Source organism: Pagrus major, chromosome 6, assembly GCF_040436345.1.
Source record: "Pagrus major chromosome 6, Pma_NU_1.0".
In the NCBI taxonomy this organism is placed as follows: domain Eukaryota; kingdom Metazoa; phylum Chordata; class Actinopteri; order Spariformes; family Sparidae; genus Pagrus; species Pagrus major.
In genome coordinates, this window is record NC_133220.1 from 4,102,295 (window position 1) to 4,119,604 (window position 17,310).

General features: G+C 36.2%; 3 protein-coding genes and 1 pseudogene across 3 annotated transcripts; all 4 read right to left on the reverse strand.

The window, feature by feature from the left end:
- Window positions 1–1,941, reverse strand: LOC140997625 (odorant receptor 131-2-like; annotated as a pseudogene).
- A 982-nt stretch (window positions 1,942–2,923) lies between these two features.
- Window positions 2,924–4,465, reverse strand: LOC140997626 (odorant receptor 131-2-like). The gene is made up of 2 exons (XM_073467583.1): window positions 4,316–4,465; window positions 2,924–3,745 (listed from the first exon to the last, which is right to left on the reverse strand). Exons 1-2 carry the CDS (start codon window positions 4,463–4,465, stop codon window positions 2,924–2,926), a joined length of 972 nt encoding a protein of 323 aa, XP_073323684.1.
- Window positions 4,466–8,394: 3,929 nt separating this feature from the next.
- LOC140997627 (odorant receptor 131-2-like) lies at window positions 8,395–9,580 on the reverse strand. The gene is made up of 2 exons (XM_073467584.1): window positions 9,431–9,580; window positions 8,395–9,162 (listed from the first exon to the last, which is right to left on the reverse strand). Exons 1-2 carry the CDS (start codon window positions 9,578–9,580, stop codon window positions 8,395–8,397), a joined length of 918 nt encoding a protein of 305 aa, XP_073323685.1.
- Window positions 9,581–14,037: 4,457 nt separating this feature from the next.
- Window positions 14,038–16,159, reverse strand: LOC140997629 (odorant receptor 131-2-like). The gene is made up of 2 exons (XM_073467585.1): window positions 16,004–16,159; window positions 14,038–14,832 (listed from the first exon to the last, which is right to left on the reverse strand). Exons 1-2 carry the CDS (start codon window positions 16,157–16,159, stop codon window positions 14,038–14,040), a joined length of 951 nt encoding a protein of 316 aa, XP_073323686.1.
- Window positions 16,160–17,310: the final 1,151 nt, after the last annotated feature.

The following is a 17,310-nucleotide window of genomic DNA, read 5'->3' on the forward strand; positions in this document are numbered from 1 at the left end:
TTATCTAGCATCCAACATCAACCTGAATTTTGCTGTAGTCAATGGTTTGACACTCACTCTCACTGTACACAGCAGATACTTTTTCGAATGCTGTCTAAGTGTCTTGTCTAGTAGCCCTTACACTGAGGACTGACAAGCCTGGGCAATATTTGGGTGATGATGTAGTTAAAAAAGATTGCATGCAAATAATGTTTAGGAAACCAGTAAAACATCACGCTATATAACTCAGGGGCTACATAGATTAACATACATAACAACAACTGAAAGCCATGGAGCAGGATTGTATTCAAAGCCTTCTTTGTCTCTCCATCAGCTGATTTAGCAACTTGAGCTCCTTTAGCAGCGAAGAAAATTTTGAAGTGTAGAAGAGAGTCAGCCCAACAACGATGAGGTAAACAATGTAGGAGACATCCCTCTTTTAAGTAAGTAAAATAACTGTCCAGGCTCTGTTGCAATAAGAATAAACACATCAGGCAGGATTGAGACTGCACTCAAGGCCCAAATCCAACCAATCAGAATATATGTTCTTTTGATCGTACGCAACTCAGGGTGTCGAAGTGGTAAACAATAGCGATGTAGCACTCGACGGCCATAGCAGTTAAATTTAATGGAGTGTTGAGGGTGGTGAAGACAGCAAAGGTAATGATGATGAGACAAAGGGAAGCATTACATTTGTGAAAAATATCATATGAAAGAAACAGAGTTATTGTTGTAGTAAGCTGGATCATATCGTTCACAACCAGGTGGATGAAAAGGACGTAACGGGGATTCACATAAAATATCTGAGAGAGAGAGAGGAGATGAAAAGCAAGGAGATTGTTAAAACATCTCACTGATGGATGAATTGTTTTATTTTGTTTAATTGTCCTTCACAATAAGGTACCCAACCCCTATGGGTTTAAAAGACACAAGACAGCCCTTATAATCCCCTTTTCTAATCTTTTTAATCCTGATACAGTTCCACAAATTCAAACAGAACATTATAAACATTCACTGTCCATGACTTAAATGTCCTATTATTTCTTAATTACCATGCTTTTGCAATTGTCAGTGTTAAGGTACCAGTTCTTAGCTAAGCACATATGGACCTCAATTCCAGTATATGTGGTGTTCTGCTAATAATAATAATAATAATAATAATAATAGTAATGATAATTGACATTAAAACTGATCTTGACAATAAAGATTATAATTGTTATAACAATGATAAAGCATTCTGACCTGGCGTTTTCTTAAGGTGTGAATTATATAGTTAATGGTGAGGCCAAGAGTCAGAACAATCACATTTTTGGCCACAACTGTGCTTCGTGAGTCTCGATCTCTTAGACCACTTGACATGTTAAGACCATAAGATGAGGAATTCATAGAGCTGATTTGTGGACCCTGCCGGCCTCTGTCACAGAGGAACAGTTAGAAACATTTTAATGTTAGGTTATTTATACAGCAGATCCAAATTGTTAATGTCTTCTTCATTTCCCACAACTACACCTTGGTTAACCATAAGTATTCATCCATAAATGTATCCATCCAAAAACTTAACTGTTATATTTTTGTGGGACTTAAATGTTTCACAGAATTAATAAGATTCTTTTCTTTAATACCAAGTGTCACATCATTTTGTGTCATAACTCTTTCTTTCCTAAAAGGAGACAGCTGACCTGTTTGTGAGAAAAAGAATAGAAGCAAGCAAAAGAAAAGAGGGGAGAGCTGCACAGTTTCATACACATCATACACATTGTACTACCCTATTTACCTTTCTTACCTAACTCTAAAAACTAGCGGATTCAATGAAATACACACATGATGTTTGCTGAATGTGTGGACCATGTTGGCATTGATGAAGTTGATGGTGATGCCCAGGACAAAAACTGTTAAATTCCTGCCAAGAGCTGTAAGAAACCTGTCCAGGTAATTAAATAATAAAATAATAATGAATATCATGTAAAAATCAACACCTTTACAAGGTTGTAGAAGTAGTCAAGTGAAGCAGATAGTTCAATACTGACATGAGATAATATATTGTGATCTGGAGATTAGTCCACATCAACATGACTGTGCTGTTGCATGAGTTTATAGAGAGACAGAACATCAGTATGTGTGTGTGCTTCTGATCTGAAACACACTTGTTGGTAGAGCTAGACCAATACATCAACCAGGTTAAAGGTCAATGTTTTAGATTTTTACAGGAGAGGATTAGAAAAAACAAATGACAAACAAAACAAATTGACTTCTGACTTTAAACTCAGAATTCAGACTTTTTTCTCAGAAAAAATAAAGTCATAATTCTAAGAAAAAAGTTTAGTCACAGCAGATCAAAAACACTTCATTGATTGAACTGAATATATGACAGGCCACCTACAGTAACTCATATGTTGTGTATATATATATATATATATATATATATATATATATATATGTATATATATATATGTATATATATATGTATATATATATATATGTATATATGTATATGTATATATATTAATATATATATATATATATATATATATATATGTGTGTGTGTGTGTGTTTTGCCATGTGAGTGTGAGACCAAAAAATAATTGATATTTCCAACACCTGATTTGAGCAGTAACATTTAGCCAGACACGACTGTTATATGTTTTATATTATGTTATATTCTGGGTATTTGATTTATTTTCTTGTCTTATTTCCAGAATCTTTGGTTTATTTTCATATCTCATTGTACAACAGTACCTCAGAAACACTGAATAACTTGACATACTGTACAGCTTCTGCTTATAATGTGAAGAGTACATAAACACTTACAATTTGATTTCCAAAAATGTATAACAGTCGTGTGTCTGGCTAAATGTTATTTTATCTGCTACTTGCCTGAGCGAAGTGAATAGTGTAAAGGTAAAGAAAACACTGGGTAAGCTACAGAGACTGAGGAGTTTACTTGTTAAATCCTGTGGTTGACAAAGGTTTTACCAGTATCACCCTGGTTTGTTGTAGCATTAGTGCTCACTTTACACAACAGATGCCTTTTCAGGTACTTCCTGAAAGTATTGTCTCGTAGGCCATAGATAAATGGACTGATAGATCGTGGGAGCATCTGTACTGCAATATAGAAAGCGAAGAGGGAGTCTGTAAAATTCTCCGGGAACCATTGCTGCAGAACATCTTTGAACTTGGGGGTCGCATATGAAGCCATACAAAGCAGCAGCTGAAACCCATGGAGGAAGACTGTGTTTCTGGCTTTCTTTGCATTTTTGCTAGCTGTTTTTGCAGTGAAGAGGATCTTGAAGTAAGTGTAAAAGATGGTGATCCAAACTATAACTAGAAATACTAAATATGTGTAAATATGCCTGTTCTTGGTGATGATGGGATGTGGGAAGACATTGTTTCTGAGGCAGAACACTCGTGAATAAAAGAAGTCCAGTGGCTGTGTGGCCAAAGTAATGAAGAGATCAGACAGACCAGAAAACATGGTTGTCGTCCAGATTAAACCAATCAGCATTAACGTTCTCTTGACGGTGCAGATCTGCACGTGCCGAAGGGGGATGCAGATAGCTATGTAACACTCGACCGCCATGCAAGCCAGGTTCAGAGGAGTGTTTTCAGTGGTGAAAACAACAAGCAGCATGAAGATGCAACAGACAGAGACGTTTATTTTGTAGATGGTGTAGCTGATGACAAACAGCATGACGGTCAGGGTCACTTGGATCATGTCGTTGACCACCAGGTGAATGAAAAGTATATACCGAGGATTCATGTAGAAGATCTGGTGGGTGGGAACAAAAGCAGACAGGATGTGAGAACAAGTTTTAGGGGACATCATATGCTCATTTGGTCTCAAAAACAGTGTTTGCCAGTCGTAAGTCTATCATTTACTATCAACCGCTACCTATCTTTGCTCGCTCTAAATTATATATATGTGTTATATTGATGTAAGAGTTATAAATAGTTCAGCTCGTTTGATGCATCTGTTCCACAGCTCAGACCTCTGATTTGCTGAACACGATTCCATTTGTTGGTGGTTCATTAAAATCTGATGTTGGGTCCATTGACAGCTAGTTGAAAAAATAACTGACCAATCAATGAGCAATAGACAAAAAAAAGTCCACAAGCTTTTCAGGTCAGGCGACTTCCAGACGTAACAACTCTAAAACTGAATATTATCATAAGAAAAGCATTAAGTCAACTTCTCCCTGTAACTGTTATCGCAGTACATCATTTTCTCCTGATCAGGAAAAAACAAAGCAACATATTTAATGGTGGTTCCACCCAACAATACATCTGCTTACATGAGCTCTATGCAAGGCAGAATTACTGAAGTGGAGGAATACTCGACCTGATGTTTGCTGAAGGTGTGAATGAGGCCTGCATTGATGTAGTTGATGGAGATCCCGAGAACCACAACGATCACATTCTTGGTCACAGCTTTAGTGAAGGAGTCTCGATACTGTAAAACCACCGTCACGTTGGCAGATGAGACATTCATCTCTTGAAAGCTGAGGAGAAAAGAATGATCAACACTTTCAGTTCAAAGTAAATATTTGCAGTGATTATAATTACTTTGAGACAACACTGATTTTAACACTTCGTTTTGTGGAGAACTTTCTGAAGATCAGAAACAGTTAAACTAAAATAAGGTAGAGCAAATAACTTATGATACTTTTTAGATGTTTTGTCAAATTTACACAAAAGCAACATTAATTCAGAAGAAATGACCGCAAGACACCACCAGTACCAGACACCAGTCTTTAGGTTGGTCTTCTCTTTTTTTTTCTTTTACAGTAAATCAAAACATAAGATAAATCTGAGGATGATAATGATGCTAAAATGTAGTTATTTGCACTGAATACAGAATAAAATTATACACTGTAAGTTACATGATAACCAGTAGCCTACTTATATTTGTTCATAAATTTCACATTCTCAAACAGCGTCGGCACTAACTGGTGGATTAGTGTCTTAAACAATCATCATGAATCATGATCATGAATGATTCATTGACATATATTTACATCTACAACAAAGACAGGGACACGGAGACAAAGATAGGATGGCTGATACATTTATAATAGCATTTACTTCTAGTTCTAAAAGGCTCATAAAACTTGTTTTGGCTCATTATGTATTTGTGCTTCATAATATCAAAAGCTTAAACAATATACTTACATCTGGCAATGTCTTAAAGTTATGGGCTGTGTTACAGCTCTCATCAAATGTAAATAGATTTTTTTTAAAAAGAAATTCCAGATGATTTAAAGGAACTAGACACTGTTAGAACTGGTGTTATGAGGTCAACCTGTTTCAGGATAATCCAGCATGAGGCCTCTCAGTAACAACATGAGAACAAAGTCACTGAATTCAGTTCAGTCAGAGGATCAGAGCGCTATTTGAAAATTAAAAAACTATATATCATCTTTTAATTGATATGAATGCATTTAAAGTCATATAATTGAGGTATGATTACGAAAATAAAAAACAAAAGATGACCTAATTTCATGAAGTCTGAACACTTTCAAACCCTCAAAGTGTCAGTGTTAAAGAGTCATATCTTTCAAACTGTCCATGTTTCAGTTCGGAAGAAACATTTTTGCACTGAACAGATTTAAAATGGTTCTTCAAAAACCAGAGACAATCCAGGCTTTCCTAATATAACAAAGTGTATCAAACAAGAAAGGAAATATTTAAAAGCCTATGTTATTATGGCTGAATAATTTAAAGGCCAATCATTAAAAAAGACAACATGGTTCAACACTCAGTCTTCATCAGGGTCCCAAAAAACAAATGTAAAAATGTTACTCTGGGAAATGAAAATATAAAAAGTCAGGAGGTAAAAAAGATTCACATTGAACTTCTGTCATACTTATAAAATATCAGTCCATTCAGAACACAGTTCAAAGTATCACGTAGTTTCCTGCAGGTGGAACTTACCTGAGTTAATGCGTTTAGACCAGGACACCAACAGTATGTCTGAAGACAATCTCAGAGTTTATATGTGATGCTGTGACAGATAATCTCTGGTGTGTGAATGCATGTTGAGGTGACCGTGCACGGGTAGAATGTGTGTGTGTGTGTGTGTGTGTGTGTGTGTGTCTGGTGTGTGTGTGTGTTCATACATTTAATCATCTTTAACTTTTATTCTATTTGTTGGTTTGTGTAAACACAAATGTGAATTTTTAAAAATATGCAAATCTGCATTTGCACTATGATGAACGTTGAAAACTTCAAAGCAGAGGCCTCATGTACAAACACAGCATTGATACGTTTAAAAGTCCATACATGGGTGACGTTTTGTGATTGAGCTGTAATCATCATAATAAAACTGTAATTTTACCAAATTCATACAGAAATATCAAAGGTACATTAAGAAGATACATATTATTTCAACACATAACCAGAAAACTTATAACAAAAGGAATTTCATATCTCTGAGCTGAATCTCGTTGATATTTTGCCCAGGGCTGCGTAGCCTATTGTTTAAAAAACCCCATTATAATGGTGCCAAATAACAACACATTTTCTGAGTTGTCTTATTGCATTGAACTGATTTGAAATAGTTTTTAAACATTGAACAAACAGCAAAACAAAATTGAAAAGTATACCACAAACAAGCCTGTGTCTGTAAAACATGATCCAAACCAAAAGTCATTTTAATAACTTATAAGAATGAGCAAATAACAGTCAAGAATATGAGCGAGTATTCAATGCCGTCTGTTGTCAGCAATTTGTGATTCACTGCATATTTTGGTCGGTCGCAAAAGAGTACTGAGATTTGATTCCCAGCCCTTTTTCCTATCATTGTAACTCATATAACTATAAACTTTTATAATTGTGAACTCATGCTTTTTTTTAGCATATAAAATGTTAGGAAATTGAATATTTTGGATTTTAGACTATTAATCAGCCAAAACTAGGCATTTCTATATATTTCTCAGGGTTCTGCAGAATGAAATAGGGATCAGTAATCAAGAAAATAATCAATTAATTAACAATGAGAATAATTTTACAGTAACTTGCTTTTTGTCCTCACAAAGTATGTATAAAGCATGTTGTAAATATTTAAGGGGCAATATGTAAGAATTTTATTTTAAAACATTGAAAAAGAACTGGAAAATTATCAAGATCATGCAATGAAATAATACTTTAGAACACATTTAATTTGACTTTTAATGCATATCCATGCACATGCATATATGCACCCATATCCCAATATCCCCAACTCATTTTGAATAAAATAACACTAAGTTTTAAGTTCAGATTCCAAATCTTTTTGTGAAAGCCCTCTTTATCGGCAGTGTTCATGCACAAAAAAACAGTTGTATAAGTTGTTGTTTATTGTTTCCCCGAAAATATTAAGTGGCCTTAGTAATTCTGACAGAAGCTAAGGAGAAAGTCAATCAATGTAGGACAAAGAGCGACAAAATCGGCATATGGACAAGTTTGGGATGGATGGATGGGTCAAACAAAGAACTTTCAATCAGGAGACATCTGTTGGTGTCCGATATGAAACCAAAGGTCAACGCTGACTTATTTTAACGTACATACAAAGTTAACATATGTCACGTACTTAACTTACATATGTAATGTGAGTTAAAGGAATAGTTCACTCTAGAACGAAATTCAGTCATTATTGACTCACCCTCATGCTGATGAGAAATCCAGTGGTTTTTTTATTCCTCAAAGTGCAGCTGGAGACCCGTGGGGGTACCGTCCTGCAGCAAAAATCCATTTAACGGGCGTCAATGGTGACCGAGACGAAAAAGTCCATAAAACTACACAAAAACTTTGTAATATTCCTCCATACTGCTCGTCTGCGGCAATCCAAGTGTCCTGAAGTGGTGACATCCAGAGTTTACTCGAAACGATGTCTTTTAGTACTTTTTTAAAGCCTAAACAGTCACTATACTATATTTGCCTGGAGGCACGCTCCCGCGTGCACGCGAGTCTCCCTCACACCCGCTCGCAAGACGGAAGCCGCGCCAGACAAGATCAACGAGAACTCGCGATAGATACACACCGGTATTTACATCCTGCTGTGAGCGACACGAGAGCACAGCCATGCACAAGAAAGAAGTCAGCTTCTCCCCAAGTTGGATGTAAAACAAATACCGGTGTGTATCTGTCGCGAGTTCTTGTTGATGTTGTCTGGCGCGGCTTCTGTAGAGTGAGTGAGTGTTCAGACATCATTCAGTGAACTATTCCTTTAAGTATCTTATGTACATGATCTAAGTTATGCAGCAAACATGCTTTTTTTAACCCTAAACATGATCTTGTCCTACAGCTAACCAAAGGCTTTGACGCCTCCATCAATCCAAACTGACGTTAACCACGCTGTAGTCTTGTTGGCCTGTTGCTGGTCAAGCGGTCATTTCTGGAGTCATTGGCAACTGATCTCTTCTGTTGTCCATGAACTGATGCTTACTCTGGGCTCACTTTACAAAACAGGTTCCTTTTCAGGTACCTTCTGAAAGTCGTGTCTCTTATGCCATAGATGATTGGACTAATTGATCTTGGCAGGATCTGTGCAATGATGTAACATGCGAACAAGGTGTCTGTTTGATTCTTCGGGAACCATTGCTGCAGAACATCTTTGAACCTGGGGGTCGCATATGAAGCCATACAAAGCAGCAGCTGAAACCCATGGAGGATGATCGTGTTTCTGGCTTTTTTCATATCTTTGAAACCTCTTTTGGCAGCCACTAGAATTCTGAAGTAAGTGTAAAAGATGGTCATCCAAACTATGACTAGAAATACTAAATATGTGTTGTCCCTCTTCTTGGTGATGATGGGATGTGGGAAGACATTGTTTCTAAGGCAGAACACTCGTGAATAAAAGAAGTCCAGTGGCTGTGTGGCCAAAGTGATGAAGAGATCAGACAGAACAGAAAACATGGTTGTCGTCCAGATTAAACCAATCAGCATTAACGTTCTCTTGACGGTGCAGATCTGCACGTGCCGAAGGGGGATGCAGATGGCTATGTAACACTCGACCGCCATGCAAGCCAGGTTCAGAGGAGTGTTTTCAGTGGTGAAAAGAGCAAGCAGCATGAAGATGCAACAGACGGAGACATTTATTTTGTAGATGGTGTAGCTGATGACAAACAGCATGACGCTCAGCGTCACTTGGATCATGTCGTTGACCACCAGGTGAATGAAAAGTATATACCGAGGATTCGTGTAGAAGATCTGGTAGGTGGGAACAAAAGCAGACAGGATGTGAGAAAAAGTTTGAGGTCAGGGGTCAGGTGACTTACAGACGTAACGACTCTAAAACTGAATATTATCATAAGAAAAGCATTAAGTCAACTTCTCCCTGCAACTGTTATCACAGTACATCATTTTCTTCTGATCAGGAAAAAAACAAAGCAACATATTTAATGGTGGTTCCACCCAACAATACATCTGCTAACATGAGCTCTATGCAAGGCAGAATTGAAGTGGAGGAATACTCGACCTGATGTTTGCTGAAGGTGTGAATGAGGCCTGCATTGATGTAGTTGATGGAGATCCCGAGAACCACAACGATCACATTCTTGGTCACAGATTTAGTGAAGGAGTCTCGATACTGTAAAACCACCGTCACGTTGGCAGATGAGACATTCATCTCTTGAAAGCTGAGGAGAAAAGAATGTTCAACACTTTCAGTTCAAAGTAAATATTTGCAGTGATTATAGATTATAAGAAATGGCCTTATGAGACGCTGATTTTAACACTTCATTTTGTGGAGAACTTTCTGAAGATCAGAAACAGTTAAACTAACATAAGGTAGAGCAAATAACTTATGATACTTTTTAGATGTTTTGTCAAATTTACACAAAAGCAAAATTAATTCAAAAGAAATGACCACAAGACACCACCAGTACACATTATAATTAGTAATTATCACAAACTTGTAAGTCTTTATGTTGGTCTACTCTTTTTTTTCTTCTTTTTTTATTTGTGAATACCTGCCTACATATTTAAATATTGAGAGCCAGTCTTACAGTAAATCAAAACATAAGATAAATCTGAGGATGATAATGATGCTAAAATGTAGTTATTTGCACTGAATACAGAATAATATTATACACTAAGTTACATTATAACCTGGAGCCTACCTCATGAATTTCATAATCTCAAATAGTGTCAGCACTAACTGGTGGATTAGTGTCTTAAACATCATCATGAACTCATTAATTTTACATCTTCAAGAAAGACAGGGACACGGAGACAAAGATAGGATGGCTGATATGTTTATAATAGCATTTACTTGTAGTTCTTAAAGGCTCAGAAAACCTGTTTAAGATCATTATGTATTTGTGCTTCATAATATAATATCAGAAGCTTAAACAATATACTTACATCTGGCAATGTCTTTAAAGTTGTGGGCTGTGTTACAGCTCTCATCAAATGTAAATAGAAAAACAAAATTAAAATAAGAAAGTCCAGATGATTTAAAGGAACTAGACACTGTTAGAACTGGTGTTATGAGGTCAACCTGTTTCAGGACAATCCAGCATGAGGCCTCTCAGTAACAACATGAGAACAAAGTCACTGAATTCAGTTCAGTCAGAGGATCAGAGCGCTATTTAAAAGGTAAAAATGTATATATCATCTTTTAATTGATATGAATGATGTCTGAACACTTTCAAACCCTCAAAGTCTCAGTGTTAAAGAGTCATGTCTTTCAAACTGTCCATGTTTCAGTTCGGAAGAAACATTTTTGCCCTGAACAGATTTAAAATGGTTCTTCAAAAACCAGAGACAATCCAGGCTTTCTAATAACATATAACAAAGTGTATCAAACAAGAAAGGAAATATTTAAAAGCCTATGTTATTATGGCTGAATAATTTAAAGGCCAGTCATTAAAAAAGACAACATGGTTCAACACTCAGTCTTCATCAGGGTCCCAAAAAACAAATGTAAAAATGTTACTCTGGGAAATGAAAATATAAAAAGTCAGCAGGTAAAAAAGACTCACATTCAACTTCTATCATGCTAATAAAATATCAGTCCATTCAGAACACAGTTCAAAGTATCACGTAGTTTCCTGCAGGTGGAACTTACCTGAGTTAATGCGTTTAGACCAGGACACCAACAGTATGTCTGAAAACAATCTCAGAGTTTATATGTGATGCTGTGACAGATAATCTCTGGTGTGTGAATGCATGTTGAGGTGACAGTGCATGGGTAGAATGGGTGTGTGTGTGTGTGTGTGTGTGTGTGTGTGTGTGTCTGGTGTGTGTGTGTGTTCATACATTTAATCATCTTTAACTTTTATTCTATTTGTTGGTTTGTGTAAACACAAATGTGAATTTTTAAAAATATGCAAATCTGCATTTGCACTATGATGAACGTTGAAAACTTCAAAGCAGAGGCCTCATGTACAAACACAGCATTGACACGTTTGAAAGTCCATACATGGGTGACGTTTTGTGATTGAGCTGTAATCATCAATATAACATTTTCATCTGAGAAATTCATACAGAAATACCAAAGGTACATTAAAAAGATAAATATTATTTCAACACATAACCAGAAAACTTACAACAAAAGGAATTTCATATCTCTGAGCTGAATCTCGTTGATATTTTGCCCAGAGCTGCGTAGCCTATTGTTTCAGAAAAAGGTTATAATGGTGCCAAATAACAACACATTATCTGAGTTATCATGTTGCATTGAACTGATTTGAGTATACCAGAAACAAGCCTGTGTCTGTAAAACATGATCTACACCAAAATCCATTTGAATAACTTATAAGAATGAGCAAATAACAATCAAGAATATGAGCAAGCAGTCAATGCCGTCTGTTATCAGCAATTTGTGATTCACTGCACATTTTGGTCGGTCACAAAATAGTTCTGAGGTTTGATTCCCAGCCCTTTTTCCTATCATTGTAACTCATATAATTATGAGTTATATGTCTCTTATGCCATAGATGATTGGACTAATTGATCTGGACAGGATCTGTGCAAACTCAATTTAAGATTTAAAAAAGAGTGCTGGTGTTCAGCATTGTTGTAGGTGACATGGGGTCTGATGGATGGGCTCAGTAATAAACAAAGGTTTATGAATAACAATTTTTTGCCAAAAAATAAGTGCTCAAAATAATCTGTCAACCTAAATAACCATAACAAATACATTAAATATTTTTTTTACATCTGAAAATACATTTTTCAATTTTCAAATGTCTTGAGGGCCATATACTTAAACTCTGAAACAAAAGTTACGTTATTTTTCTCAGCCTTTTGTAGTTTGCCTATTTAGACATCTCTGCTTGAATATTATTGCTCTGAAAAATATCAAACATTTCAACGGCCTGTGTGCGTGTTGGTATGCTGCAGGAGCAGCCACAACACCGCTGTTGTTCGAATCATCTGCAACATTAGCTAGTGTTGCAAATGCTAGGAAATGTTAATGTTGCTAACATTAGCTAATAAACATTAACGTTACTGATGCTAAACATTAGGGCAGTACATTATGCTGGGTGCGCACTGCAGCCATTATTACTCCCCCCACCCCCCCACCCCCCCATACTAACAACTACCAAGAGTCTTGATCGGTGATGAAACACATTTATACTGTTATAACTGTATAACTGTACATACAGAATATTTACACAGAGTCAGTGCCGGGATTCCCAAATCCTAAGAGACTTCTTCTAGTGCGATTAACTCTGTCCCTACTACACAGCAAGCTAGCCCAGCTAACATTAGCGCCACAGCAGCAAGTTCCTCGGCCAGGATGCATGGTAGTAGCTCAGTTTTGGACCAGAACTTCATCTTTAACTTGTCATGTGGTAATAAAATATATTTTAGGAGTGTTTCTTTCAGCAAAAGTAGTTTGTCAGTTGACAGCTAATAACAACAACTGTTTTCAAAGCCAACAACTGGATAATTGATCACAAAAGGCATCCAGTGTTAGATTTATCGATATTGATTTATTTTACAAAGTCTCCAAAAAGACACTGCAGTTCAAGGCTGGATTATAAAGCTACTGAAAGGGATACGATTGCAGTTGGGAGGAAAAAAAGTTTCTGGACATAGAGGAAGTGTCTTAACACACACATATCTGGAGATTTTATATTATCAGGCAAGGTACAATACCAAAAAAGAAACAAAAAACAAAAGAGCCCAAAACGGTCTGCTCTACCATGAGTATATTTATATCAGGTCACATACAGCTCACTTCATCATCAACTAAATTAATCACAATATGAGATGTGTTGTGATCTGTCTTGTTCTATATAGTGATATTTAAAGCTAATTTTATTATACTGTTTCTAAACTAACATGGACAAGAAATGTTGGCCTTCTTGTATAAGGATGGCCCAAATTCTTCCAACTTACACCAAACCCTTGTCTTTGCAAATATCAGATGAAAAAGTCAAGTGAATTACTGGGACTGAGCAGTGCATGAGTGAGTTTACCAACTTAAAGTGAAAATTAAGTTTTGTTGCATCATGACCAATGTTATTATTGCAAATAAAGTGAAGAACCTTGTGGGATATGTTAGGAGACAATAACCCATTTGAAACAGCCCCTCTAGTTTATTTCAGATGGGTTTCTTTAGCCAGTCCCAGTTTAGCTCACCAACAATAATTTTTCATTATACTGCAGCTCAGCTGCTTTAAACAGGACAGGTTGGGATGGCTACGCCAAGTTACACTTAATGATTTGATATGTGCTCAAGTCTAGGGGTAGACCAGTTATCGGCCCTGGTTGATTATCGGGCCGATATTCAGCAATTATGCAGATTGGTATCAGTGATTTTTCTCACTGGTTGTTGAAATTTTGAAACAAAGAGTTTGATGGTTACTGTGAATTAATATCAGTTTTCAGTCTCCTTGATTTCAAATAAGCAGTATTGGTATTTGCCCTAAAAAAAACATATTGTCTATTTTCATACTCATGTCACATTGCCTTGTGAGGCTGCTGTAAATTGACCAGAACAACAGCCGTTGACAGCTTAGTTACAGAGAAGCTTTGTGATTTCTCAAAATTGGTTCATCGTTTTTTTTATTAGTTTCAGCATTCATTCGTTATTTTGATGCAGCAAAATAAATATTTTTGAGAGCTATTTTAAGAAAGCATTGTCAGTGTTGTCTTAGGATGGACGTTCATGGTACATAGGAGATACCTTTTGAAGTACATCCTGAAAGTTTTGTCTCGTAGCCCGTAGACAATAGGACTTACAAAGCGAGGGAGGATTTGGTTTATGATAAACAAAACAAAGTATATGGCACTTAGCCTTCCCGGGAAGAAGTATCTGAGAACCTGAAGTAGCATAGGTTGCACATAAACCATCATACACAACAGCACCTGAAAGCCATGAAGGAGAAGAGTGTTTCTAGCCTTTTTAGCATCCGTGTTGGCAGCTTTGGCTACAAACAAAATTCTGAAGTAAGTGAAGAACAGAGTGAACCAAACCCCTACCAGAAACAACATGTGGGATGCATCCCTCTTCTTTAAACTGTACTTGCTCCGAAACACTGTATCCCTATAGCACATCACTCTTGAGTTTATGAACTCCAGAGGTTCGGTCGCAAAAAGGATGAAGACATCCGGCAAGACAGAAAATGAACTACATGTCCAGATTATGCCAATTACAATGTATGTTCTTTTGACTGAACATAAGTTGTTGTAGCGGAGGGGAATGCAGACAGCAATGTAGCACTCAGCTGCCATAAAAGCTATGTTCAGAGGGGTGTTTTGTGTGGTCATAATGGCCGGGACCACGAAGAGACAACAGTGGTAGACATAGATGGTTTGGAAGGCGTAGCTGGTGATGAAGAGGGAAATGCTGGTTGTCAGCTGAATCATGTCGTTGAACACCAGGTGGATGAAAAGGATATAGCGTGGGTTCGACTTGAAGATCTGAATTGTACAAATCTAGAGTTAGACTGTAGTATAACACAAATCCATAACTGCTTTAAAGCTGAAGGGATTATTCCATTAATTGATTAGTGACATAGTAGATATGTGAGGATATGTTGCTTTCTTCTTTTTCCTATCATAACTCGTATAATTGTTAACTCATGCTTTTTTTATGCTGTGTAAAATATTAGAAAACTGAATATTTTGGATTTTAGACTACTAATCAGACATTTCATATATCAGTATGGGCTCTGCAGAATGACATAGGAATGAATAATCAAGAAAATTTTATAGATTATATAACAAAGACAATAATTTACAGTAACATACTTTTTGTGCATACATTGAATATTAAAGGGGCAATGTGTAAGAATTTTAGTTTAAAACTAAATGAGTTTGCGACACATTTCAATTGACTCTTAATGCACGTGCATATATGCACCCATATACCAATATCCTTATATATATCCTATATATATAATTCCTTAGTTTACAGCCTCCCACATGAATCTAATGTAGTCCATCAACTCAATACACTCCAGTATTATAATGAACGTAAACACCTGTCAATCTGTAAGCCTGTTAGTCAATACTTTCCCATATAATCCACCTTAGAACCGCTATGGCAGCTACAGTTACCAGCTGTAAGGTGATATGCTGCCCCTTATTTGAATATAAATTCAACTTGAATTCTTACACATTGCACCTTCAACATTCAACCATGGTCGGTTTCATGTTTCTTTAGTTACTTCATCACACAGACTGTATGCACACTGGAAGAGAATGTCAAACAGTATAAAAGATCACTTTCCCTCTTTGCTACCTCCATTACAGTATATAACAGACAGAATGAGGTGGTTTAAGTTAAAGGAGTAACCTTGTTCTGGTCTAGTTTTCTGTTTAAAATACACATGCAAGTTAGAAAACAAAGTGGGGCAAAGGAGTTAGAAAGCACGATGTTGACAGCAAAAACAATGTGACACTTCTTACATTAACTTGAATTCAAACTAATATACTTTTCAAACCCACCTGTTTGTGAGAAAGAGAATAGAAGCAAGCAAAAGAAAAGAGGGGAGAGCTGCACAGTTTCATACACATCATACACATTGTACTACCCTCTTTACCTTTCTTACCTAACTCTAAAAACTAGCGGATTCAATGAAATACACACATGATGTTTGCTGAATGTGTGGACCATGTTGGCATTGATGAAGTTGATGGTGATGCCCAGGACAAAAACTGTTAAATTCCTGCCAAGAGCTGTAAGAAACCTGTCCAGGTAGTTCGCAGCTCCTGTCACATTGCTGTCCACAGGTGTGAAATTCATGTCTGCAGTCGATGAACTTGATTAAAAAGCAAAGGACACAGCATAGTAAAATGAATATCATGTAAAAATCAACACCTTTACAAGGTTGCAGAAGTAGTCAAGTGAAGCAGATAGTTCAATACTGACCTGAGATAATGTATTGTGATCTGGAGATTGGAGTCCACATCAACATGACTGTGCTGTTGCATGAGTTTATAGAGACACAGAACATCAGTATGTGTGTGTGCTTCTGATCTGAAACACACTTTTTTGGTAGAGCTAGACCAGGGGTCTGCACCTACGGCTCTGGAGCCACATGCGGCTCTTTTGCCCCTCTTTGGCTCCCTATGGCTTTGACATTTTACATGAAAATGAATAAAATCTATATATATATATATATATATATATATATATATATATATATATACACACACATATATGTATATGTATATGTATATATACATATATATACACATATATATGTATATGTATATGTATATATACATGTATGTATATGCATATGTATATGTATGTATATACATCTATATATATATATATATATATATATATATATATATATATATATATATATATATATATATATATATATATATTTATATTTTATCATCATCACTGCTTTAGGCCTACAGTGATTCTTGCATTCTCCTAAAGTAAAAATGCGTAGCCTACACACAGAATTGTATCTGTTCTATCAAGTTGTGATTAATTGAATGATCCTGAGTTAACACATTGTGTTTTATGCTCAAGCCCGAGGGTTGATTGCTGTATGTGGCCAAGGATAAAAAAGAAGGATTAACTCACACTGAAATGGACTAAAATAAATTTAAACTGTCCTTTGTTTTTTTTTTTTACTTTTACTGTCTGCCACTATGTGTTTTATTTATTATCAAATGAGGCTACTTTTTATTTTGTACATTTTCACAAACACAGGGAGGACTTAAGTAGGTCTGCACATATAGTTCTGTATTGCTACTCTATTAGTTCTTCTATTTCATAAATGCACCAGAACATGGCATCATTGAAATGGAAATGCAAAATTCAAATACCTTATAATGTAAGCATAAGTAGCCCACTGCAGAGTTGCCACATCATGTGGAATTATAAATGAATGCTCATTGAGGCTGATTAATAATCTTGATAGGCTAATTTAG

What these genes read in the sequence shown, in the direction of transcription:
- LOC140997626 (XM_073467583.1), bottom strand. Translation starts at nt 4,465, where the DNA reads ATGAATGTCTCATCTGCCAACGTGACGGTGGTTTTACAGTATCGAGAC. An exon ending in ACACCTTCAGCAAACATCAG is followed by an intron (nt 3,746 to 4,315) that starts GTCGAGTATTCC and finishes CCCACCCACCAG; the next exon opens with ATCTTCTACATGAATCCTCG.
- LOC140997627 (XM_073467584.1), bottom strand. Translation starts at nt 9,580, where the DNA reads ATGAATGTCTCATCTGCCAACGTGACGGTGGTTTTACAGTATCGAGAC. An exon ending in ACACCTTCAGCAAACATCAG is followed by an intron (nt 9,163 to 9,430) that starts GTCGAGTATTCC and finishes CCCACCTACCAG; the next exon opens with ATCTTCTACACGAATCCTCG.
- LOC140997629 (XM_073467585.1), bottom strand. Translation starts at nt 16,159, where the DNA reads ATGAATTTCACACCTGTGGACAGCAATGTGACAGGAGCTGCGAACTAC. An exon ending in ACACATTCAGCAAACATCAT is followed by an intron (nt 14,833 to 16,003) that starts GTGTGTATTTCA and finishes TGTACAATTCAG; the next exon opens with ATCTTCAAGTCGAACCCACG.